This window comes from Corvus moneduloides, chromosome Z (assembly GCF_009650955.1).
Source record: "Corvus moneduloides isolate bCorMon1 chromosome Z, bCorMon1.pri, whole genome shotgun sequence".
Classification (NCBI taxonomy): domain Eukaryota; kingdom Metazoa; phylum Chordata; class Aves; order Passeriformes; family Corvidae; genus Corvus; species Corvus moneduloides.
Genome location: NC_045511.1, coordinates 65618502 through 65643925, shown reverse-complemented (window position 1 = coordinate 65643925; position 25424 = coordinate 65618502). Strand labels below are relative to the sequence as shown.

At 42.3% G+C, this 25424-nt stretch overlaps 1 protein-coding gene across 3 annotated transcripts in view; it reads left to right on the top strand.

Moving 5' to 3' along the window:
• KANK1 (KN motif and ankyrin repeat domains 1) overlaps positions 1–25424 on the top strand; it is a 129405-nt gene that overhangs the window by 70040 nt on the left and 33941 nt on the right. For all 3 annotated transcript variants that reach the window (XM_032095668.1, XM_032095669.1, XM_032095670.1), the window contains one exon: positions 8895–9011. In XM_032095668.1, coding sequence (XP_031951559.1) covers positions 8975–9011 — 37 coding nt within the window. In that variant the 5' untranslated portion in view covers positions 8895–8974. The remainder of the gene's footprint in view (positions 1–8894; positions 9012–25424) is intronic.

Below are 25424 nucleotides of genomic sequence, written 5' to 3'. Positions count from 1 at the left end.
ACTTCAAGCAGCTTGAAGAGAAATGGGCCCATGTTAGTATTGAGGTTGTAGACCCAGTCTAGCACTTGGGGATGAAATGTTGGCAGTGTGGGCTATAGACTGAGTCTAATGGAGAGTGAGACTTGAAGTCCTCTGCTGTAAACTGGGATAGATGAAAAGCAAGAGCCTGGCCCTTACAATATTGTCTCCTTTCACCTACAATTTTCTACTTTCATTGTGGAAAAAGCCTGTAATTTCTCTGTTCACGTAAGGTTGATAGCACGGTCCACAGTACCCATATTAGTAGTAAAAGAAAGGAAAAGAGACACCAGGATTTGGGTATTATTGTAGGGGAGGAAGCGGCATTTAGGGCTAGATGGGGACAAAGCTTATCTGCTGGAGCTTTCTCAGGTAAAGATACACCTTCAGCTGGGGTCACAGGTGAATAGTTACATGGGCAAATGCTGCTAGACAAAAGTATTTGTCTTTGAACTTGCCAGCTGTCCCATATCATTGCCCTTTCGTCATAGTAGATTTATGGCTGGTCTGATTAGGTATAGCATCTCAGACCTAAAATCAGAAGAAGAGACAGACTGAGACTTGACTGTCCTCCTCTAAGTATGTTTCATGCTTGCGCCATTACATATGAAATGTCACTGAAGGCTAAAGACTTGGGTACTTTACAGAAGAGTTAGATTTGTCTATTTATCAGAGTTTGTGCCTTAAAATCCTTGCAGTTTTGTCTTAGATGCAAAGTCTAAACAAGATCACAGTCCATTTCATAAACATCCTTGATTGGTTTGCTCATCTCAGCCTTCAACTTTGTCTACCTGTAAATTCTCTTTGAATAAGTGAATTAATTTTAAATTATGGGGATCTGCATATGTGTTTTTCCAACTGTTGTACAACTTGTAACGTTTAAAGATAGAGTGGAAGGGATGCTGTGTTTTGTCCTGCCCCACTGAGTGAACAAATGTGACAGGTAGTTTATATACATGCTGTAGAGAAGAAAGTGGAACTGTTTCTTGTCCCAGACAGAGCAATTCCAGGATTGTCAGCTCTGGGAGGCCACAGGTATACTGCAACTGGCATGCATGCATCATCCCCAACATGCATTCATTTCTCTCCCAACTTTTTGGAAGCCTTTTTGTTATTCATGCTGGTTTTCAGTCTTTGTCAGAGCAGATAAAAATGCCACTCAGCACACGTTTCATTTCCCTCTTGGAGAATGATCAGACTGAACTATTTGAAGCCATGGAAGTCTCATCCCTCCTGCTTTTCTGCAAGAAAAATGCGGATAGGCCAGTTGCGTCCTTTGGGCTCCCTGTCACAGCAAGCATTACAACCCATAGCAATATCATACTGGCTTGAATTAATGTACTTTTATGTAACTCATTATTCACTGGCATAAATAAAAGGGAGTGTCTTCTATATCATCCATTAGGAATTTCAGGTATAAAAAAAAAAGTTGTTTTTTTCTTCCTTGGATTGCCTTTCTTTTTTTAGTTGATTTTTTTTCTCTAATATAAACAGAAATTGGTTTCTGAGTTGCAGAACCATGCAGTCTTCTGAAGGTGTTTTTTTTTCTTCCATAATGTAATATGATGACAATGATGTTGTCAGGAATAATTTCCAGAAGAGATGGGTGGTCTGAGAATGCTCATAGGGTGTGGGGGGCCTTGCAGCACTGTGTCATGGGTGTCATCCAAGCATACATGTTTGTGTTTAGGCTCAGATCACGTGAGTGAAGATCATGCTCGTGCATATTAGACAAGGACCACCAAGTCCTCAGACTGTAGCCCAGTTTTGTATGGACAGGATGTCCTCCTTATTACAAGTGACAAAGGCATGCCAACTATGATTTACAGAATCCATATAATGATTTCCTTTTACTAATGAATGGTGATCCTGATAGTAAGAAAATAGCAAGAGCTGCCACTTCTGGCTGACAGTGAGTCTGCAGGATCTCTGAGAACAGGTATGGTCACCAAAAGTCCACTTGGCTGACCTGTCTTTTCGGATACTTGGCAGGGCTGTGTCCAGCCTCTGGCCCATACTAGGGAAAGCTGCTTGTGCTTGCAGGTAAGTTCTGTTTGTCTTAACTCCTTAACAAGAATTACTAGAACTGAGGTTTTCCTTCCCACACACTAGCTAGTTGTTACAGCCAAGCTTGGTTACACTAACAAAATTTAATGTACTTTAAACCATTTTGAAAGATTGTTCTTGCAGACAACTTTTTAGTAAAATGCTGTTCATGACCAGGATTTTCCACATGGTGACTTGTACATGAAAGGGTACAGAAAGGGCAACTAAAATTGATCTGGGGATTGTGTTGCTTATGAGCTGGGAGAGAAGATTATAGTTTATAAAATCACAAAGGGTGTGGATAAGCTGAATCTGCACTGATTTTGACCAGGTCCTGCAATGCAAGAATTGGTAGCAGTAAAATTTCTCAAACATCAGTTTAAAATAACATAAAAGTACGCAGTGGGTACTGACAGCCTGGGACTTCCTGTCCCACAAGGCAGCAGAAGCTTGTGGCAGCAGCAGGGTCAGAAAGAGTCAAATTCACAGGCAGTTTATGTGAATATTAAAATGGCATACTAAGGACATACCTTTAAATATTCCAAATCCAATAATTGTTGATGCTGGGAGAATACAGAAGCATGGACTCATCATCAGGCACTTGTATTAGCCTTAAATAGTATCTGTTGTTGCTACTATTGAAAACAAGATAGTCTGGATGGATCATTTGTCTGCCTCTATAGAATGCTTATTATGTTTATTTCTGCTGGGTACTATTTTGAAATCCTTTCACTTTTTCTTTCCCCAGCAAGTCAATGAGTGGCTTGTGTAGAATGGCTGCTTTCTCTTCTGAATCCTCCAGACACTACTGGGATAACTCCATGTGGAAGGGAAACTAAAACCCAGCAGCTGATGGTAGACCATTTCTGCTATCAGTAGCAAATGTGACAAAGCAATACTTGTAGAAATTCAGAAAATTGCTGGGTTATTTCGAATAGTGAGAAGGATCCAGTGCCTTGGAAATATTTCCATGTATATCCATTTTCTGAGGCTTTTTCTGTACTGAAAGCTGCCCAGTAAAGCCCTGCTCCTGTGCAGCAGGTAGGTGGCTTGGGAGAGTGAAGCAGAAGCTTTGTGGAAGCTCCACTCAGGAGACGAGAAGATCACTTTCAAGTATGCAGAAGAAAACCTCTCAGACCCCTACATTACTGAAGGTTGCACATTTATTCTCCACTTCCTGCAATAACAAGGTGGGCAGAGAAGCTTAATGCAACTCTGCTTGAGATAGAGGCTGGGGGGCTGGGGGAGAAGACAACTGAGGGAATCCCATGAAACTGATTTATGTTGATTTCCAACATAGCTTGAGAATTGGAGCCTGACATTGCACTAGCTGGGACTTTGGGGTTCAAAAGCAACAAAGCTTAGAGTTGGGTCTGATTTTTTTGTTGTTGTTGTTTTTGACAGAAGGGAAGCATTTGCCCTGGCTGGGAGCACTCTGACTGTTCTTCAGCTTGCTGACTCAGGTCCCAGAGTTTCTGAGCCATCACTCTCTTCTTAACAGAGCTTAGCTCAGCTTTTGCCTGGAGCTCTGCTGTAAAGAAAGACCTTTTTACAGACCAGTTCCAAAAGTGGATGGAGTAAGGAAAGCAGGCAGGTAAATTCATGCTGACCGTAGCCATATCTCCTTAATTAACTTGCTTGTTGAAAGGATTTACAAGGCTTCTTTTGCTCTCATCCTACTGCAGATTCTGCAGGAAAAAACCCATAGTGAGAGGTGACTTCTTTTGGTTGACTACTTAAATATTGTCCAAAATAAATTACCTGTCACACTGCATATAGTAAGAATCATCTCTGTATCTTGTGATGGAGAGACTGAATCATAGCTGACTGCAGCCTGAGAGATGCTGCAGGAAACACTGGTTTCCAGGGGATTTTTCGTTCTGCATTTTAGGGTGGCCTAGCTACTGATTTATTTTGTTCAGTTAGTGAGACTTGAACAGCAACTTGCATAATTTTGCTTGTGATTTGGATGCAACATTAGAAAGACATTTGCTGTGGAAAGTATATGAATGGGTGAATTGTTACATGATTAAATAATTAAGTGAAATTTAAAATCATTCACAACCCTTATCTCAAAGTTGATTATTGTGTCTGACATGAAAAAAAATCTTCATATCCCTGCATTCTTACTTGTTCTTTATCTTTAATTCTAAAATAGCATCTATAAAAAAAGATACTTCTCCCTTACAAATGTCGCCTTTCAATTTATTGGCCACTCATGTTGATAAATATAAGGGTAAGAAGAACACAACCAAAGTAGGAGTGAGATTGAAAAGAAAGTATCAGGGATACAGTCATTATCCCAGGGTAGATACCAACCACAGAGCAACTCCCCACATACTTTCTCCTTTGCTGTTGTTGGCAACAGACCTTGCTTCATTTAAATTGCACCTGGCATACTTGGTACATACAGGTTACAGACATTCCTGTTTCCTGTAGAGAAGCACAAGTTTGAAAAGTGCTCACCACTCCAGCTGAGCAGGAGGGATTCCCAGTGCCAATTTCTTCTTGCAGCTAGAGAAATTACCATCTATGTTTTTAGATGGGTTTTGCATGTATCTTGGCTCTTGTTTGCAAATGTTATCAGAGTCTTGCAGAATGAAACTGGGCAAGTTCTACTGCTAGAACGACCCACATGTGAGAGGGAAGTCTCAGGTAGAAGTCTTGTTGGCACTGATGTATAGCAGGAATGGAGCAGTACCAGTTCTTCTTGAGTATTGCATCTCATGGGTCGACTTGCTCTGTCAAACCCCTCTACCCTAAGCCATTTAATCACCTCTTTGCACTTGCTGGATAGGATTGCAGAGCTGGTTTTTCTCCTGGAACCATCCCCTGACTGAATCCATCTGAACAACTGGGAGCCAGTAGCTTTGAATCCTTCACAGTTCTGATCCAGATCTTAAACAACAGAATTGTAGTCTGAGCTACATTCACCCTGTGAGTGGTTCAAAATACAGTGTTGATCTGGAGCTTGCTTGGAGTGGTTGATGTGACTGTTTGCTCTTACGAATCTGCATGCCATGAGAAAAAAGAAGTTACATACCTATCTATTTAGCCTAAAGCCTCCTTGCCTGGGAAGCCAAAATCTGTCCTGTTGAATCCCACAAACCAGCGTGTGCCCATCACCATTTCCCACATGTGACCTCAGCCCTGGACAGGAGGACTTTCAGGGTTGCTTTTCTGAGTTAAGAGCTGAGTTATATTTCTCCTCTAATTACTATGTTGCCAACATGCTATTCTACAGCTGCTCTTAGACCAAACCTCAACTGTTTTCTATCTTAAGTGTCTCCTGCAAACATCAGACTGAAGTGTGAGCCTGGATTTTCTGCAAGGTCTGTGCCTCTTGAGGCTACTACATTTCTGTAGTTCTGCTGTATGGATGCCAGAACTGATCTATACGTACTCAGATACTTCTAGTGCTGAAACACTAGAATAGCTGTCGGTGACCTGGCTACATGCAGCACAAAAGAGGAGCACGGTTCTTTTCCCTTGTGACTAGGACAGGATTAGGACATAGGCTTTATGTTCTGCCTAAATAATCACCATTCTGGAAAAACCTGTAAATGCTGGGGTGTCATGAACGTTTGTAGAAACTGAGGATCATGTGTGTTTAAGTTTTCTGCTATTGAACCTCAGGGCAGAAGAGAGTTTGAATATCTAATGCAAAACACTTTAAACAACTGCTTCATTGAGCAATAATTCTTCATGTGGCTAGTCTCTGCTTGTTTTGCATTTGCCCTAGGATCTGTAAATCACAGTATTCACAGGCAAGCATGGGTTGAGCATGTAAAAACACATGAGCAAAGAGCTGAAGAGTTGGGAAAGGAATATATAAGCTCCTCTACTAATTTTCTTGTGTAAGATGTCTCTACCAGAGAGAATATGCTTTGCTGTAGAGGAGGCTGTTTTCCTCCTCTCAGTATTCTAGCTGGCCTCCGGTATTGTCCTGCGCCTCGCCCACATGAGAGACTTGTGTCCAAATGCAGCTTCTGGGGTGTGTGCAGCTGGGGAATCACATGTGGCACCATTCTAAAAATAATCCATGTATGTGTTGTTGCTGTTTCAGAAGTACACTTCCCAATGTATGGCTCAAAGCACATTTTAACAAAATTCCCTTCCTTCATGAGTTTGCTGAGCGAGATCAGATTTTTTTCTGTACTTAAAGAGCTGTTTAATAGGCAGATTGTCAATTCCTGTTACATTTAATCTTAAAAAAAAAAAGAAAAGAAAGGAATCAATTATAAATCCTTCCACTTAGCTAACAAATTATTAGATCCTGTGTTTTTTCTCTCTTTTTTCTTTCTATCTGTTGGGCTCAATATGCTTCCTGAATAATTTAATTAATCCTCACTTAAGCTCAGAAGCAGCAAGTGAGCTTGCTTGAGGTACTCAAGCCTGCATAGCTTTGAAACTAATAGAAGCATACCCAAAGGCAGTTTGTAACAGGTCAATTACATCTCTTCAAGCCTTGGCCTTGTTTAGACTTTCAGCACTGTTTTTATTAACTTTATGTCAATTCTCACCTCAATTACATTTGTTTCTTGCTATTGGGAAGCTCTCCTCATGTGGGCCTGTGAATGGTGACCAGTGTTTTTAACAGATTTTACTTTTAAACCCATGATGAGGCATGCCACAGTCGGGCCTCATTTTTGTGGTTGACCCACTCATATTTGGGACTGCATTGCACCTAAAAGAGGTGTGTCCCCGCCCAGGATCCCCTCTTACCCATGGGTGCATGCTCTCAGATCTCCCCTTGTACAGTGTATATAATGAAAGCAGGGAAGCACACCTGTTGTTAATGCTCCTGAAAAAGCAAAGAGCTATGCTGAACAAATTAGAAGTGGGTAAATCAGTTATCTTTACCAGGATACACTGCTGGTAGACTCTGATGCCCTGCTAAGTGCAGCCTGCCCTGAGACAGTGGCTGTCCTGAGCAACTTCACATGGAGACTGATGATAATTTTCTAGTAAGCATTCATTGTGACTCAGTAAAAATTGCCTGTCTTCAGCTTAAAGCATAACTTTATATCCTTAGAGCAAGCAGAGATGGGAGTGATGCTTTAAAATATCTCTGTTTGAAAGGAAGTAGATAATATTTTCCTAAAAGTTCACAGATCTAAAACTTCTGTCCTGGCTGCAAACTCTGCCAGCAAAATGTTTTTCTGTTTTTTTCTTGTCATGCTTTATTGTTTCAGAAATTTGATAATTATCGTTATGCCTGGAATCTTGTGATAGACTTCTCTGCATCATGGCCTGTGCTGGATTCCTGCTTTATTTTGCTGTTTGTAGCCTTTCACTTACACAGTCTTTATGGCAGCTTCATGTCCTGCCCTCCACTGAACAAGAGATGGTAAACGCCAGCATATATGGCAGAGCTAGGGGAGGAGGAATTGCAGTGAAGATATTTCTGCATTCTTGGGAAACTGGTATCAGGATTGTACTAAAAATGAAGGCATTTGTGCATGTGTTCCTTGAAGGAGAAAGCGAAGCTGTATTAGCTTGTGTGATGGAGCTCCGTCAGCTTCTAAAGACAGCCAGCTTCTCTATCAGTCAGTGTATCTCTGACTCAAATTCACATGGTGCCTGCACTCATTAATTTTTGATTTTCTTTTACTTTGCTAATCTGCTTAGCTTTTAAATACTTCCCTGCACATACTGTCAGAGCCAAATCAAATATAATTGGAAAAATGTGACTAGTAGTTTGTTGAGGAGTTGTCAGCCCAAGTCAGACAGGGGTCGGCAAAGCAGGGTGTTCTTCATACACCTAAGCTCCACCTATCTGAGTCAACAAAATGAAATGCTGTTTGGACTGCAGAAAACTCGCAGCAGACTCACGAAGAGGCATCTCTGCAGCCCCATATGAGTCAGATCTGTTGCTCCAAGCATGAAAGTTGTAGTCAGGCTGCCCACTGCACCGAAGGTGGGCAGGGAAGGAGGAGCCAGGAGCCCTGTTGCAGAGCTAATGAGTCTGGCTTTGCAGAGATGGCCAGCAGGCAGCTAGCCACAGAACTGCTGCTGATTTGGTCTCTACCTCTCATTTGGCTTCTTCTCAGCAGCCAAATGTGCCCTTTTTCTGTACCTGCAGCCTGAGCTTCAGGCAAGCGCTGCTTATTGGTTCAATCTGCCATGAGTGGGTTGGAAGAAAACCTAACACCCGGAGAACCCGTTGCTGCTGAACTTGCAGTGGAGAGGTCTAGTAGTCAGACAAGCACCACTCCTGACAGCATCCGTGCCACCTCTGGTCCCCCCCACCCTGCCAGCTTCCACACAGTAGGTGTCAGTGTCTAGGTTTGTCAGGCAGGGGGATGCCTGCTCTGGCTGCATCTGAGGGTTCTTCTTCCCTCACCTCCCCTGGGGGGACGTCTGAGCTCAGAAATTGCAACTGGTCCCCCACTCGCTGGTACCGCACTTCTGTAGGTGCTCTTCACCTAAAAAAATCCTCTAACCCTGCCTACATAAGATCTTGGGTAATCTAAAACTTTATACACGTGTTAGCAAATGTGAGGAATCTGCGATGGTACAGGGGGGTTTAAAGACCAGCTGCAAAAAAGTTGAGGGCAGGCCAGAAAAAAACAAGGCCAATTGCAAATTCAGCTGGTTAGATCCTCACTGACGACAGATCTGGAGGTTCTCAAAGAACTACAGTTCAGCTTCAGGCACTTGGACACCTTTGGGGATTGTGATAGCTAGGATGCTGATTTAAGAGGAGCATGTTACTGCTGTGCTGAAGTTTGCACTGAAGATGACACTTTAAACACTCAAAAATGCCTTAATGTACCTAACTTCTTAAAACTGCATATTTTTAACTGCTTTTTACTTGTTTGTTCCAGGTTGCATGTCTGGTTGGACTTGATGCATGGCATTTGCATGACATCAAACAGCCTAGCTGTGGATGTGTCACTGAGCAAACATGGCCTACCCAGCAAATACTAACGGCAGTGCTACAGGTAACTAAACGGGAACAATTTCCCCCTTTGGATTATTAATTAAAAAAATTCTTACATTGTGCGAGCAGGAAAAGGAAGTAATGGCAGTTTAAATACTGAAAACATGTTTCCTGGTAGATCAGAGCCCATCTGTTCCCCCCCATCCCCCACCCCGATAATCTTTTAAATATTTATAGTGTGGAAAGTTGTTTGGGAAGACTTAAGGGCTGGCACTCAGTCATTCAGCATGCAGTGTGCTTTGCTCTCAAGGACCTGCAGGGCTTACTCTAGACTCTGGGAGGCCTAGGGCTTTGCTGCAGAATCATGTGGCTGTTACCCTGTGTCTGTAACTAATTTGTGAGATTAACCAACTCTTGCACATCAAATACCCAGCTCTTCCTGGTCACCCTTACTGGTCAGTCTAATTTTTGTTGCTTGCTTCTCCGCAAAGCATAAAAACATTTCTCAAGCAATATCCTGAAGAGGTGTTCACTTCTTTGTTATTTGTAAGAAGCTCCCAAACTGTCTGTTTTGGTTGGGTGATACTCTGTGAAATGGATTGCTTGGCATGTTCAACGGTTGCTGAGGAGGGCTGGCAGGTCAGGAGGGGGCAGAGATTGCAGAACGACTGATAACAGCACAGCAGCAGTGTTCCTCCTGTGGTTATGTCAATATTTTCCTCTTCTGATCACTGCACAAACAGTTTTAGCCCACTAAAGCTGAGGCTGCTACAGTAGGATTAGATGGAAAATTTCAAGTGCATGGCAGGAGCTTGTTGGTTGCTCACTGTGCTCACTGTAGAATTACTCTAATTAGAGCATGGGATTAAAACATTTTGTGTGCAGGACAGTTGAAATATGGAGTGTCATTATGTGCAGTTTATGCAAAACAAGAAGTTTCTTTTAAAGGCTAGTGAAAGTTACATTAAGTCTTTGGAATTACTATTATCAGTTGGTGATTTAAGGTTAAATTCACCAATGTTAAATCTGCTGAAATAAGATATTCCTATTCCCTTCCCCCACCCCCTTTTTATATAATTAGAAGTATATTCTTTAAGACAGAAACCATATCCTTTTGTAACCTTCAGTAATCCTTTTGAGAAAGTGGACTGCAAAACCTCTGCTGTGTGACTTAACTGTAGCTGTTTGCTGCCTAAACCCCTTGACTTTTCTTTGTAATATGCCTTTAACTTAAGTCATGCAGAAAAATTTCCTCTGCTTACAAGGAAAGAAAAATTGGGCATGGAGTGTTACTGATCGGTTTACTAATTTTTTTTTCTCCCTGCAGTAGAATTGTCTATTGAAAAAGTTGGTGGGCTGACGTGTAAGTCTAAAACAATCTAAATGCTTGTACTGGGGGATATGTTAATGCAAGATGAAGTTTTCGTTTCATGATTGTTATGCAAAGAAGGCTTCTTGCAGGATAAAGCTGTTTGTTCCCTTATTTGTAGAAAGACGCTGTAATAAATTGCAAGTATTTAATTCAGAATTAAATTGGACAACATTTTGCAGAAACTGTCAGGACTTGTTGGCTTTGCAAACCCTTGAGGCTGGCGTTCTAACACGCAGCTATGTACGCCCGTGTCTCCAAATCCTCGGCAGTTCATAATAGACAGAATATTGGGCTGCAAATACCTATGATTTGTTGTGCTGCTGTGCTGCTTGGGAGAGCATGCCTTTGGATGAGCAGGAGCTGATCTGGGCGTTGGAGGTATTGAAGCAAGTTTCTTAATTGCACGGAGCTCTAAGAGTGGAAAGACAAACTTTCAGGGGTGGTGTTTTCTGCACCCTCTGAATCAATCAGCAGCAGGAAAAAGAACTAGAAAGACTTGTTAGAGACTACTAAGCTGCATTTATGTTACTTGAATATTTTGGCAAGTCTGACCACATGTTCAGCTTCATTCAAGTATGAAGTGACTAAGAAGCACTGGTTTGCTTTGGTTAACTTGAGAATGTGAGTACTTGCACTATCAAATGATTATGCCTATGTGCCATTTCGGTAATTTTTTTCAGTGTACAAGCCTATATGGACTACTGCTGCTGCAGATGTAATCTGTAGAGAATGCTTGAATTTGGAGCTTATTTCCAGGAAAGGATCTAGCTATTTTGCATTTGTATAGAGATTTTTTTAAGGGGTATTTATGGGAAGTACATTTGCTGTAAATATTTTAGTGAGTGTGTATGGGAGATAAACTACAAAGCAAGTGATGATATAATGAAAGCACCTATCATAAGTTTCTCTGTCTCTTGCCTATCTCGGTAAAGAGATGAACCTCAAATGTGGTGAATAAATGACAGAGTTTAGAGAGAGACAGGTTTATGCTTCAGTGCTGTTTGTCAATAGTTTTTTTTGCTGCTGACTTAAAAGTTTTATCACTCTTCACAGTTTCACTGCACAGAGGTCTTGTAGTGAACTGTATTTCTTTGGGCTGCAAGCTTATTTGTTCATTTTTATCCATTTTGGAAGTTACTTTTGTGACTTCGTAGTGATTTTGGACTAGACTTTGTCAAAGCTGTGCTGTCTGCTCAGAAAAGAGCTGAATCCTCTGTGACACTAGTGATAGATAAAGTGATAGATAAATTGGTGCTTGGAGAAAACTTTGCTTTATTTTATCAGGTGCTGGATAGTCGTAACTGTTTGCTCTTTAGAGTCTGCCCTGGTGGCATGTGAGCTCACTGCTCAGTCCAGTAAACTCACCAGAGGTAAGGAGTGCAGTGCAAGTCCAGGGCATGTTGTGCAGTCATCCAAGAACCTGCCTCAGGAGCTGGGAAATACCCTCTGTCTGTGGGGAGCTATTGGGAGTCTGCAGCTGGTTTGGTACATGATACAAATTAATTTCTCTTTGCATAGTACAAGAAAAAAAAAATAAATGAGGTGATTGTTTCTCTAAATAGTATTAGTGTCTCCATTAACTGCTGGGTGAAACTTCCAGTAATTGTTACCTTCTGTGTGTGCTAGGACTGATGCATAATTCGTCTATTTAATGAGGCTCTGCTAACATTTCTGTAGTGGTATCTGTAGAAGTGTCTTCCAGTCAGCTACAAAAAGCACAGTGCACAAGCAGAAAACTTACAGGGAAGTTTGGAAATAGTTCTGGATGGATTTTCATTCCTTTCACTAACAACTGGTTCGTGAAAACTCTTTTTCAAAACACATATTCTGAAAGTTCTGAATAAACTTCCAGTCTAATTCTATTTATTCCGATGTGGAAAACAAGGAAGCAGCAAAACAAACATAGGAGACTGATTTAGAAACGATAAAGGATTAAAAACTGTATTTGTCCCTAACTGTAATAAAAACATCTATTTTATTTGACTTCCCTAAGCACCTCATTCTCTGTATCCAGAGACTGCAGAATTGTCAGTCATTTCATAACAGACTTAAAAAAAGCATTTCCAGTTTTCTTGAGAAGGATGGGCTGCAGGGGTCAGTATAGCAAGGCTGTTGCACAAACCCTTTCTTTTGCAGTAAAGCAAATGTATAGCGTTTTCTCTACGTAGTGTTGGAGATTTCCCTGACCCTTTCTCTTTCCTCCCTTCTGTCTGTGCCTTCTCCTCAGTCTAGTGTATGGCTTTATCTTTTCACGCCTTCCCATTCCATTTTTAACATGCTTCTCTACACACAGAAGCGCTACATCTTGCACGCATTCATTTGAGCTGTTTCCCTGCATGTTTAACTCCTCTCCGTGCTTTAGATTCCTGCACAATTCTTAAAGCAGTGGCATTGTAGCACCTGAACATCATTTCTACCGTTCGTGTCCTTACACCTGTAAAGCAAGGAACTTCTGCTGTAATAGCCAGTCTGCAGCTGTCAAAGTGTCTTTGCTCCCAGTTTACTCTTTTCACTCCCAGCTGACCTGGGCATCCAGCTCCATTCCCTAGAGCAAGCCAGGCCTCTGGGACCACAGGTGGTTTGATGAGAGATACAGACCATATTTGGACCGCTGTTTCCTCTGCAGCAGCCTGGCATCTCTCTGCATATTTTATATGTGCACAGTTGCTCTGGAGCACCCTGTGGGCTTCTGGTCAGATTTTCTTTGTATCTGAGCAGTTTTCTTGACTCCTGTGTGAAGTTATAACTGTGCACCAGTTAGTCAGAGAATGAGGCCATTACAAAAAGCTGCTGCCTGAATTAATGTTGCTTGAGATACTAACGTCAGCATGACTCAAAGACCAAATGTTTAATAAATGTGTTTTCCATCTGCTGGTATATAAGTGCTTAAGCAACTGTTGGAAAGTATTATGAAAACCCTAGCTAACTTATTAACCCTTTTAATTGAAGCTAATAAATAGAACACACATTTCCTTAGAGCAAACGTTTTTATCACACATCCTCCGCATCGATTTGTAACAACTCTTACCAAAGATTTGCAGACACACTTTTCTTTCAGTTACTGTATTATTTGACTTACAGTCTCTCCTTTGATTCAATTTTCCTCATTCATATTAGGCAATACGCAAGGAATTTTGCATGATTTCTAACCTCATAATGTAAATATAGTCTTAAGCAGAAAATGCTGTGCACCGGAACATTACCACTGTTACTAACTTTAGCAGAATATCCACCATTCCTCATTACAGACCATCAATCTGGGAACTTACAGACATGAAGAAGTCAGCAGTTGAAAGTGTTTGATTGAAAGGTAGTAGTCTGTCTGCTTGGAGCCTTTACTCTGAGTACTGCAGGTACCTGCCCCAAGAGCCCAGCTGCCAGCCTCTCTTGCTGCTTCCTGCAGGATGGCTGTCACTGAGGTATCGCTGCAGTGCCACTGACACACCAAGCTCTGCACTCAGCAGCCTCTGAGTTTGCTTAATTTAGCAGATGCAAGTGACCAGGATTCAGGTGAGTTTGTATTTTTAGCAAATCAGCCATGCAAGGGTAATTTGTTCGAGTCAGGACTGTGTATTGAGGGACTATTTAGACCTATTCCTCACATACCATTCTCCCTGCTCCAAGCCTGTTTCCAGTAACTTTTGGAGTTAATGGAGATGGGTATATGCCCAAGGTGTGTTTTGACAGCTGGTGAGAGGCTCTTGCCATCAGGAGAGCCTGCTGAACTGGCCTGCAGTCTTGAGCTTTTGGGATGGGCAGATGGCTGTCACTGGGATCCAGGCTGCTGCCTCACCCACAAGTGATCCTGTGAGTCACTCTGGTGGTGCTCAGTATTTAAAAACAAGGTAGGGTGGGACCCTGAAATCTGTGGGGAGAAGGGTGAGTGAGCCTCCAGTGATTTCACATAATCTCTATCACAAGTCATATCAAAATTTTCATCACTATGCTGTAGTACATTCACTGATGCCAGATCTGCCTTAAGGACAGATGGCTGGAGCTGAAGCACGTGCTCTCACAGTGAATGCCAGCTTTTTACTTGAATTAATAAGTGTTTCTGCAACTGCTAGTTAATGCCTATAATCCAAGGGTGCATTTGCCTCAGTGGCAGAAAGCTTAAAAATGCATTGACTTACATTTGGCCAACCTAAAGGCCTTTATGAGACTGCAGAGGACCAGGGACCATGCATCCTCTTTTACTCAGGATTTGTTGCCCAAATAATGCGCTACAGGTCTGATTTTGGATTCTGGTGGAAAGGTAAGGGCCAGGAAGAAGTTAGAAAGGATATGGTAAATACATTGTCATTGGGAGTTTGAGAACATAGGAGTCTGCTCTGGATAGCCCAGTCCTTAGAAATGGAAATTGCCTGTGATGGGCAAGAGATGGTCCAAGATACAAAGCCATTATATGCAGATGCTGATGCTCTGCAGGAGGCCAAAGCGGTGTTGAGAAAAGGAACAGATTTAATTGATCTGTCTTTTCTTCAGAGGTTACCACAGTTGTGTCATGTTCTGGATTATCTTCTGCAGCTGCCCAGAAGATTCTTACATCTCACCTAGGCAGAGGACTGTTCATTCTCTCTGATGAAAGCTTGCTCAGGGAGCAATGCAGGCTTTCCTTCTCTGAGCCACTGTGATGCACTTGTGTGGGCAGCACCTGGACGTTCTCCTGTGGCCTGCTGCTGCTCCCTGTGGAAATAATGTGCCCTTTACACCCTGGGAGGCAGCTCAGGGTGCTCCTCTTGTATTTTAAAGCCAGTAGTTTTCTAGGGACTCATCAGGCATGTCTTGCTGTTTGTAGTACCGTGCCGCCTTACTGAACTGGAGACTAAAAGTGATAAAACTCCTAAGTTCTCGTGGTGGAAGTCACTGCTTTGCACTGTCTGGTGTCAGCTGGGGTTAGGGTAAGGAGCAAGCACCAGTAGGCAGGCACATGTCACAGGAAAAACACCAAGAATAAACTTTTTCCAGACTTGAGAAATTATTCTCTCTTCATTGTCTGCCTTCCCTCTCTTTCAAGATACAACTCAGTAAATCTTTCCCCAAACTACTCTACAGTATTCCTCACTTCCCAGATTCTTCTGCAGAAAGCAATTTATGAATAATGCATATGAATGTCCTCCCTGTGGGAAGGGAAGGTATTTTGTTTCTTTTAAAAATACAGGGTCCTTCCGGAAAATGACTTGGATGAAAATAGTCTGATGACAGTTGGTCGTCTTCTGTAAACACTTGAGTGGCTGCATTTAGATATGTTCCTTACAAAAGCGTTACTACTGGAGCAGAAGTCCTTGGGAAGCTTCTTGTAGTGGCCACCTCTCTCCTCCCACTCTTTTGAGCCATTTGTAAGGCTTTGTATTAGAGATGACAGAAGGGCAGCCCTTCCTGTATCATGTTTTCAAAGCACTTTTAGGGGGTGAGGGAGCACTCGACTTCCCACGTTGGCATTGCTGCTGTATTTCCATTTCCTTCCTCTGGTAACATGACTCCCCTGGGTAGCAGAGTACAGATTCCTGCCAGGATGTCTCAGTGTAACCAGCTCTGAGCTTTGGGACAGAAGCATGCTTGTGTCCAGCCTCCCCTTTTTTTTCTGCCATTGCCTCCTCTGATTTCATCCAGAAATTATACTTACTATGTTGGCAGAAAGCAGTGGTTGACCTCTGCGGTGAGATACAGGTTGGGGTGTCTGGGGGGAATTAGCAGATCAGCCAGGTCCAAAAAGGGCTCTCCTGCTCCCTATCTCTCTAAAACTCTTTCGAGCATATCCTCAGTCTCTTGAGAATTTTCTTCATTTGACTCTTCACACAGACTTCGACAAAACTAAATGCTCAGACGCTTGGAGAGGTAGGTGAGTGTGCAATCCAGTTATACTCTTTCATGTTTTCTGTCCATCCTTCCCTACCTTTTGCAAAGCCTTCTTACCTGTAGAAGTAGGTAATGTGACCCTTACCCCTTCTCACAGTCCATCCCTTTATTTTGCCCAATGTCTCCTCCCTAGTTATCTTGCACTGTAATTAATGTTTATGTAATTGTCTCCTCTTTTTAAAATTGATATATTCCTGTATCTTTTTCCTTTATAACAATATGTTGATTTCCTTCAATATACAGGACCTGTCTGTGATATTTTTGTATTGACCTTCAGTATTTGTTTGAAAGTGTGTGGAGGGGGGTACTTTTTAATATCTGGGTTTGAAGGTTTGGTCAAATTAGAGTGAGGATTAAATTACCTGATAATTGGGAACAGACAGTATTCCCTATGTAAACCAGACATCCCTTGTCTAGAGTAGTCTCTTACTGCTGAGGGGCATGTTGTTGATGTACTCCTAGCCCCTTCCCTACCGTTGCTTCACACAGCCAACCTCTGCCTGGAGCACTGTCATATGGTTTGCAGATCAAATAATAGAAAGGAAACACTTGTGCAACTCTGCTGCTGTTACTGGAATTTCAGGTCTAATACTAGCAAATAGGTCAATTTTTAACACTTCATGTACACTGCTTGGTAAAGCTAGAATGTGCAGCTTTCAAAAAAAAATGTACAGTGCAAGAAGATACAGCAAAGCGCATGGCCATGGTTGAAAAAAGTGGACTAATATTTGCATATGATACAAGTATAAAGACAAGATCAGGGCAGTCAGGTTTCAAGGGCTTACAAATATCAGCAGGGATTTTTTACTTCAGTAAGTCCATGGCTAAGTCCTTTCTCCCTGTCCCCTCTTCTCCCCTCCCTCCAGCAGAAGTGTGATTCTTTAATTTTTAAATTTTTTCCATATCTTAAGTTATAAAGTTAAAAAAAGGTATTCCTGTCTAGAGTAATTCTCTTCTGCTCCTGTTCTGTTTTTTGTATTTGGAGACAGATGGCTGTTACATGGCTTTTAAGATTGCCAGGACTTGATGTGCTTACATGCCCATGCATCCTCTGCATCGCCCTTTAGACTTTCACTATTCTCCCTCGTCATCATTAGTTACAGTTCTAGTCCCTTCCTCTCTCTCAGACAGTGTGTCTGCCATCCAGGATGCTCATCCTTCCCTTTTTGTTCCCCGATACTGCTCTCAGTGCTTTTTTCCAGTGCTTGGTTTCACCCCAGCTCTCCCCAGGGATGCACAGGGACTTCGCCATGTCTACACCCTGAAGAGTGCAGACTGATACCCAACTCTCCTCTGCCTCTGCTTCCTTGCAACCCATTTTCAGTGCTGTGAAAAACACACTGTTGACAATTCTGAGAAAACTACTTACTGTCCCTTTGCAGAGAAAAGTTGTAAGGCTGCAACTCTACAAACAGATACATGGCTCAGCCAGACCATCTCAGCCCATAGAACAAGACAACACCACAGCAGCAGGAGAGACATCTCTTTATGAAATTGTGTGTAGCATCTCATCCAGTCCAGCTTTACTGTCCATTTTCAGTCCTGTTCTTGTGTGATGTACTGCATGCACTGCTTATCAGTTTATGAGTTACATGGCACATTAATAGGATGTGTAGTCTTTCCCATGGATCCCATTAGGCAGGTCCTGGTTAACTGATCTGATCTCCTTCTATGACAAGGTGACCTGCTTAGTGGATGAGGGAAAGGTTGTGGATGTTGCTACCTGGACTAAGTAAGGCTTTTGACACTGTTTCCCACAGCATTCTCCTGGAGAGATAGGCTGCTTGTGGCTCAGTGGCTTTACCCACTGTTCAGTGGGTAAAAACCCATCTGGATGGCCAGGCCCCAAGGCTGGTGGTGGATGGAGTTACGTGCAGCTGGTGGGTGGTCACCAGTGGTGTTCCCGGGCTCAGTACTGGGGCCAGTTCTGTTTAATGTCTTTATAATTGATCTGGATGAGGAATTATCAGGGGCACTCTCACGCAGTTTAGAGACAACACCAACTCCAGCAGGAGTGTTGATCTGTTGGAGTGTAGGAGGGCTCTGCAGAGGGATCTGGACAGGCTGGATCGATGGGCCAGGGCCAGTGGTGTGAGGTTCAACAAAGCCCAGTGCCAGATCCTGCCCTTGGGTCACAACAACCCCAGGCAGTGCCACACGCTGGGGCAGAGTGGCTGCAAAGCTGCCCACAGGAAAAGGACCTGGGGGTGCTGGTGCCAGCAGCTGAACATGAGCCAGGGTGTGCCCAGGTGGCCAAGAAGGCCAATGGCATCCTGGCCTGTACCAGCAACAGTGTGGCCAGCAGGACCAGGGCAGGGATTGTCCCCCCGTACTCGGCACTGGTGATGCCACACCTCAAATCCTGTGTTCAGTTCTGGGCCCCTCAGTACAAGAAGGACACTGAGGTGCTGAACTGTTTCCAGAGAAGGGTAACAGAGTTGGTGAAGGCTCTGGAACACAGGTTGTTTAAGGAGCAGCTGATGGAGCTGGGGTTGTTTAGCCTGGAGAAGAGGAGGCTCAGGGCTGACCTTATCACTCCCTACAGCTCCCTGAAATGAAGGTGTAGCCAGGTGGTGGTCAGCCTGTTCTTCCAGGCAACAAGTGACAGGATGAGAGGAAAAGGCCTCAAGTTGTGCCAGGGAAGGTTGGATATTAGGAAAAATTTCTTCACCAAAAGGGTTGCCAAGCTTGGAACAGGCTTCTCAGGGAAGTGGTGGAAACACCATCCCTGGAGGTGTTTAAAAGACAGGTAGACACAATGCATGGGAAGGGACATGGTGGTGAACTTGAGTTAACAGTTGATGATCTTAAAGGTCTGTTGGCACCTAAAAGTTTCTGTGATTTTATGATTCTAAGACAAAAAATATTTCACGAGATTCGAAGGCTTGAATGGTCTACTTGCTCCCACAAGATTTCTTACCATAAGCTTTCCCAAGCAGGTACATTGGGAGAACAGTAGGGATTGTTACTTACCTGAGGACACACAAAATAACAAGTAGTTGAAGTTCATTCTGTATGAACTTCGACTAGATAATGATAGTAATGGGGTGCATTTATCAGTTGCACCTGAAAATGTACATTTGACACTGTGACTCAAAACCCATCCTGGACCACCCCAGCTTGGGAAGTCTCTGGGTTGCAGGTTTCTCTACGCCAAGAGGAGAAATGTTGCTGTGTGTTTGCTTTCTTCTTATGCCCTTCCAGAGGCATCTGCTAGGAAGGAGATGGCTGGGCCAGATCAGTTTCATGTCTGACCTCAAAGGCTAGCAGATTTTAAATAATTCTATGGAAACCAGCTGCCAAATTCTGGAAGGCTGTAAAGAAAAAAAAATACAAAATAGCACATGCCCACTCTTTCACAAATTAAAATCTAGACGAACCCCATATCCAAACTTCATCAAAATGCAGCAGCTGTTTTTGGGGATAGGAACATAAACCTGACAGTGGTGTGTATGGCCAAGCTCTGTGCTCCCCTGGACTGTATCACTGTAATCAGGCAGATTATTTCATTCTTTCCAAGCAGAGCCACTCCATTGCTGAGGAAATGGTCTGTTGGAGGCACGTGTTTTAAAGAGCTGTGTTTCATCCATCGCCTTTCACAGATCTATTGTGCCCTCTCTGCCTTCTGTTTTCAGAAGGGGTGTGAAATAACCTGCTTTTTAGATAAGAATTTATCAGCTGGATGATAAATGAAAATAAATGAAATAAATAAATAAATAAATAAATGAAAAATGATATCATACACCAAACCTTACACTGACTCTGCTTCAGACCAAGTCAGGTTTTTTGGTCACTGGGGAGCTGTTCTCTGACCTCAGTTTTGTTTCTACTGCAAACAGTAGCTGAATGAGTTTATTTGACACTTTAATGATCTCAAAGGCCAAGAAAATAAATAGATATATGCTCATTGCCTTTAGGTTTTACTGGTGCTAACCCAGACATGTGCCTCCATATTTGAATTGCTGGACAAGAGCTGATGTGCTGATACTCATTTTGGGTTATTACATGCACTCGTGGCAGGTCTTCTTCAGCCTGGAGAGTGTTTTGAGGACAGTCCACTCAAGGTGCATGACTTGATGAAGTGCCTGTTCAAATGTCGAGCCCTCAAAACCACAGAGTAATGGTAAACAGATGGAGCATGTGGAGACAGCTGCTAAAATCTGTTCTTCTCTAAACAGGATATCATGCTGTCTTTTTTTAGAAAAATGAAACCATATAATGTTAAGAGATTTTTTTTTTTTTCCTCTGAGCAGAATCCTAACTCTTGAGAAGAATGTTCTGGCCATTCTCTTCTCTTCACTTCACTATTCCAAGTGTCATGTTTGTTTTCACAACAGAAAACTTGATGGTTATTTTAATGATCTCCCCAGGTGTGAAGAACCTGCTGATGGAGATAGAGATGCCCATCACTAACACCCAGTGCTGCTCTGCACTGCTCATTCTCACCTGGCTGGTTGAATGATACGGCTTGAAGACCAGCAAGCACAAAGTCGTGGCTGCAGGCTCCAGGCAGTGTTGCAAGAGCTGAATTTTTGCTTTTTCCCTGAACTGAAAGCATGGGTTGAGTGTCAGCTGCCCTAGAGTTTTTCTGTCTTCTAGCAGAAACTTCAAACCATGGTTAGGAACTGCTCCCAAATAATATTTTATGGAGAGCTGTTTTTCTTCATGCATGGGGTAGTTAGAGCACAGAGCAAACCAAGTTCAATTAAAATTCCATACTTTTATGGTCCATAGATGAAGCAAGTTGGGTTCTTCAGACTTTTTTCCTGAGCTCATGTTTTATACTGGATACTTCAATGACTTGTAATTCAAGGAAATAAATTTAAAATTACCTAGAGGGCAGGACCTACTTTAGAGTCCAAAAGCTGATGCCTGGAAGTATTGTATATTACTTTACTTCATATTAAATGCCACTGAAACCATCAGACATTCAGGAAACACTTTTATTGGAAGTCTGTGTAATTTTAGCTGAAGGCATTGTGGAGGACTTGGACCTTGCTCCTGCCATTGCAGCACAAGATCCTACTTTTGTTTGAAGCACAGCTCTTCCAGTCTGCAGTGATTTTGGAAACTGTTTTGAGAATTCATGTTGTTCCCCCCTCCCGCCTTTTTTTTTAACTGTTCTTGGGAATCTGCATGGAAAACATGGAAATAAAGTTATTTTCCTTTAGTCCTGTGAAGTCTTAGGACCTTTGCCCTTGTTAAATGAGTCTCTCACTTTTAACAGCAACTGTTGTTGTAAGCAGAGGTGAAAAGAGATGGAGCTCAGGGCTTTGAGGCTCTTTTTGTGATGCTGAGAAGTGAGTCTTCTTGCATCTGGAATCCCAGTTACCCTTACTTCAGTTAATAGTTGGTGTTATGTGGAAACAAGAAAATTGAATATGGAAAAATCAGATATGTCTGTGCATTGTTTTCAAAGTGCTTTTACTAGCATGAAGGATATCTTCTATATTTTGGCTGTGTTTCAGAAAAAAAAAGAAAACATATACTAGAACTTTTTATTTTTATCCTTCAAATTATAACCTGCATTTGAGAAGCATAAATAAAACAAGATTGAATGTAACACAGACAAAATTGCAAGCAGTGGTGGTTACAACAGGGGTAATCGTTCTGCCCAAATTATATCAATGAACCTTTCTGTGCTCTCAGTCCACATGTGGGAGTGAGAAATAAGTGAGGTGGGGGGTGAAGAGCTTGGGAGGAAAGGAGAACACAGGGTGGAAGAGAAGTGACCTGAACTTATAATGCCCTTTTGGGAATTAAATGTGTCTTCTTCTGAAAAGAACAAAACAAAAAAACTAGCATCTTTTTAGTGTGTCATTTGGTACAGTTCCTTTTGTCCTGCTGCCCATTTAATGTATTTTAACCCTTGGGGAACCAGAGGCATTGCACAGCATGTGAAGTGCTGTGAAGGAAACCGCTGGGCTGGGCTGGCTGCCGGGCTGGGCTGGCTGCCGGGCTGGGACTGTCTCAGGAAATTCCAAATGAGTATAAATAAATGCTCTGTAGCAACCACTGGGCTCCCTGCCTGCTGATGTGTCAGGACTATGCAGTCCCTTTAAGGCAAAGGAGAAGTGTGCTTCAGACTTAATTTGCTGAAAAACTGAACACAGTAACATCCAGGGGTTTGCTTCTCATGGATCGGTGAGTGAGATCCTCGAATGGGTGTGGGTGAGGGGCTGGCTCTGCTAAAACCAACCCTTGATGTTCTGATAGGATGTTAAGTTGGGATGGGTTGAGGGGTTTTTTCATGTTTTTGACGGTGCTGGGTGAGTCGGGTTGTCTCACAAGTGCTGCCATCTGAAGGGAGCTTGCACTTGCAGTTTCAGGCACCTCTGGTGGCCTCTTTGTTTTTGTCCTTACATACAGAGTAGTTTGTTCCCTTCAACAAGCCCAGGTTTTCTCATGGAAGATCGGTGTTGTGAAAGCTCCAGTGAAGGGAGCGGGGCTGTGAACCTATTTGCTGCAAAGCATCACTTCAAAAGCAGAAAGGTAGTAAAAAAAAAAAAGAAAGCAGAAAGGTTTGCCCTCAAAGTTGCTAATTTTGAATATTTTTCATAGACTTTCAACTATAAACCACTGGTTTTAGCTATTTAGAATGTACATAAAGAATTAATTGTAATAATGACCTTTTCCATATTTAATCTGGTGATTGCTTTTTTAACTTATTTGAGAAAATCAGTTTGTTGTTCTGAACTGTTTTAAATGCAGAGGAAAAGCTTTCAATTTTTTTGGCAAATACAAATCATTTAGGCTTTTGAAATTTGGAAAGTAATACACATCTCATAGAAGGAATCCATACTAAATTAATATAAAAAAGGGGAGGAGGGAACAATTCCCAGTATTTGAAATATCATACTGGTCATGCAGCATAAACCCTATTTCTTATGGAGGCAAGCATGTGATAAAATAATGTCCTTCCAGGACTCATAAAAACAAGTATTTGTTGAAGCATTCTTGCAGAATACAATTCTTACATTTTTCCACTCTCTGCACAGCTGTAAGACGAAACTGAAACTGTAAATCAGTTTTAATACGCCACAGCAGGTTTATATCCCTGGAGTCCATGTTCTTTCCTGATGGTTATTCCTGTTACAATAGCCCTATGTATCTGTTCTCCACTTCTCACCTCTGCAAAGACTTATAAGCACAGAAGGGTAATGGCATTATAAATCTAAATATTTTGGGTTTGTGATTCAGTAGCTCTTGGATAGACAGTGAATAGAGCCTTCTTTGCTTGTGCTTCAGCAGGTAACACTGATGCACCTTTGTGTAAAAAGATGTTTTCAGGCAAACAGCCAGCTTGCATCCATGACTCCTTTGGGGAGATGATTTGGATAAGGAAGGAAGGAAGATAAAAATTTGGGAGTTTGCTACTCTTGCTTTACCAGCCTTTTACCTGAGTTTTGTGAAGCCCATCCTACTATGTGGATTCAAGCCCTGGACTTTTTAACTGTTTTTTCTTTCGTCACTTTTATTGTGATAATGAAGTAGTGTAAGGCAACAGAGGATGATGTACTGCTGGAAGAGTGGGGCAGGTGTGCCACCTTTTCAAGTGTTGGCAAGAGAAGTAGGGGAGCTGTGGAGTTTCTCCTGTGCCACAGAGGACAGCAAGGTGCTTCATCAACACTGGGAGTCAACCTCGTGTTCATCAGCATCACTGGCTGACACAGTTAGCCCAGATCTATTGGGATGTATTTACAGAAAGAGGACTGTGGTGGTCTGAAGCTCAGATCTGTTGGGATGCATTTTCATAAAGGAGAGGGCCATGGTGTGAAACGGAACTTCTCTCCCACTGAATTGAGTAGATGACTGCATGTCTTTCTCCCAGGCTGTGAGGAACCTGAGATTGGTATCTACTGTTTGCCTTACATTATTAAAAAACTTAGATTATTTTGTCAGGCCTGAGCTGTTCTGATTTGGAGAGTATCTTTACAATGAATGCTCTTCATTTTTCACAAATATGCTTGGAGCCAAAAAGCATGCAGATGGTAGAATGTGAATGAAATAAATACTTCGGGGAATGATGAAGGACAGTTTTCAGGTAGACAAATACTGCAAGATGAAAAAAAAGTGCAGGGAATCAAGTGCTTGAAAAGAATACATTCATACTGGTTTGGACTTGCCATGTTAGCATCTAGTTTTCCAGCATAACTAAACAGGACAGAGATGCCCCCCATTTCAAGCTCTGAAGTAAAGGATGACACCTCACTGCTCTTCCCAGTGATAACTGAGAGAGCAGGAGGCTAAGTTCACAATGAGGAAATATACATCTTTCAGGGGAGAGCATTTTCTCTGTTTGAGTCAACTGAGCCCCTGTCACCAATTCAGTGATTTGCTTTCAGTGTAAGACAAGCTGTTTCTATCTCAGTTACATTGGTTGACATGGGCATTAATGGGGCATTGGTGGAGGATGATTTGGGAAGCACATTAGTGAAATGCAACTAAGGCTGTTTCTGACTTGCCTGATAGTAGACCTGCTCATCATGCTCAAAGCCCCAGGACACCCTCATCTGGATTTGTGACAGCAATTGGCCAAAGTGGCCACTGTTTTCAGTTGTTTCTATCCAGAAGTGGCAGTGCTGTTGGCAACAGGAGCAGTCACCATCATGGTTTCTGCTCTGCTCTTCCTTGCTGCTGGTGGGGCACTTAGCAGACTAAGCTAATGACTGTATCCCTTCCCACCCATGCCCTGCTTCCTGCCACTCGTAGTTTGACTGCCCTTGGGACCTGTGAGTCAGGAACTGGGATGGAGGCAAAACAGCCTGGCCTCTTAGTTTTTTTGGTTAATGGCCTTGAAGTGGTGCACACGCAAGATGTCCCAGCACCAAAGTGCCAGATACCAAGCTATTCCAAGTGTTTTGAAAAGGACATTTATTATCAGCCTCAAATAAGGGAGTTGTCAATAATATAAATCAGATTTTGTGAATTTTTAATGGGGGGCATTTTGCAGTCACTCTCAAGATGGTTGTGCTTTTTACTTCCCCAGGAACATATTTCTCATAAAAAAGATTATTTTTTATTCAGGGTTAATTAATTTGCACACCTTTCTTACAGTATGTATTTTCTAGTTTAAATGAACTTCTGTTTGAGCTGCAAGTTTTCACTTCAGAGATTCTAGAAGTAAAACTTTTAGACATTAAAAAGACTAGAGAGGGTTAAGAGGTGTGTTTTTGGAAGGTGGTTTTTGCTTTCAGCTCACAGAAATAATTCTTAGCTGTGGTTATGTGATGCTCAGCTATA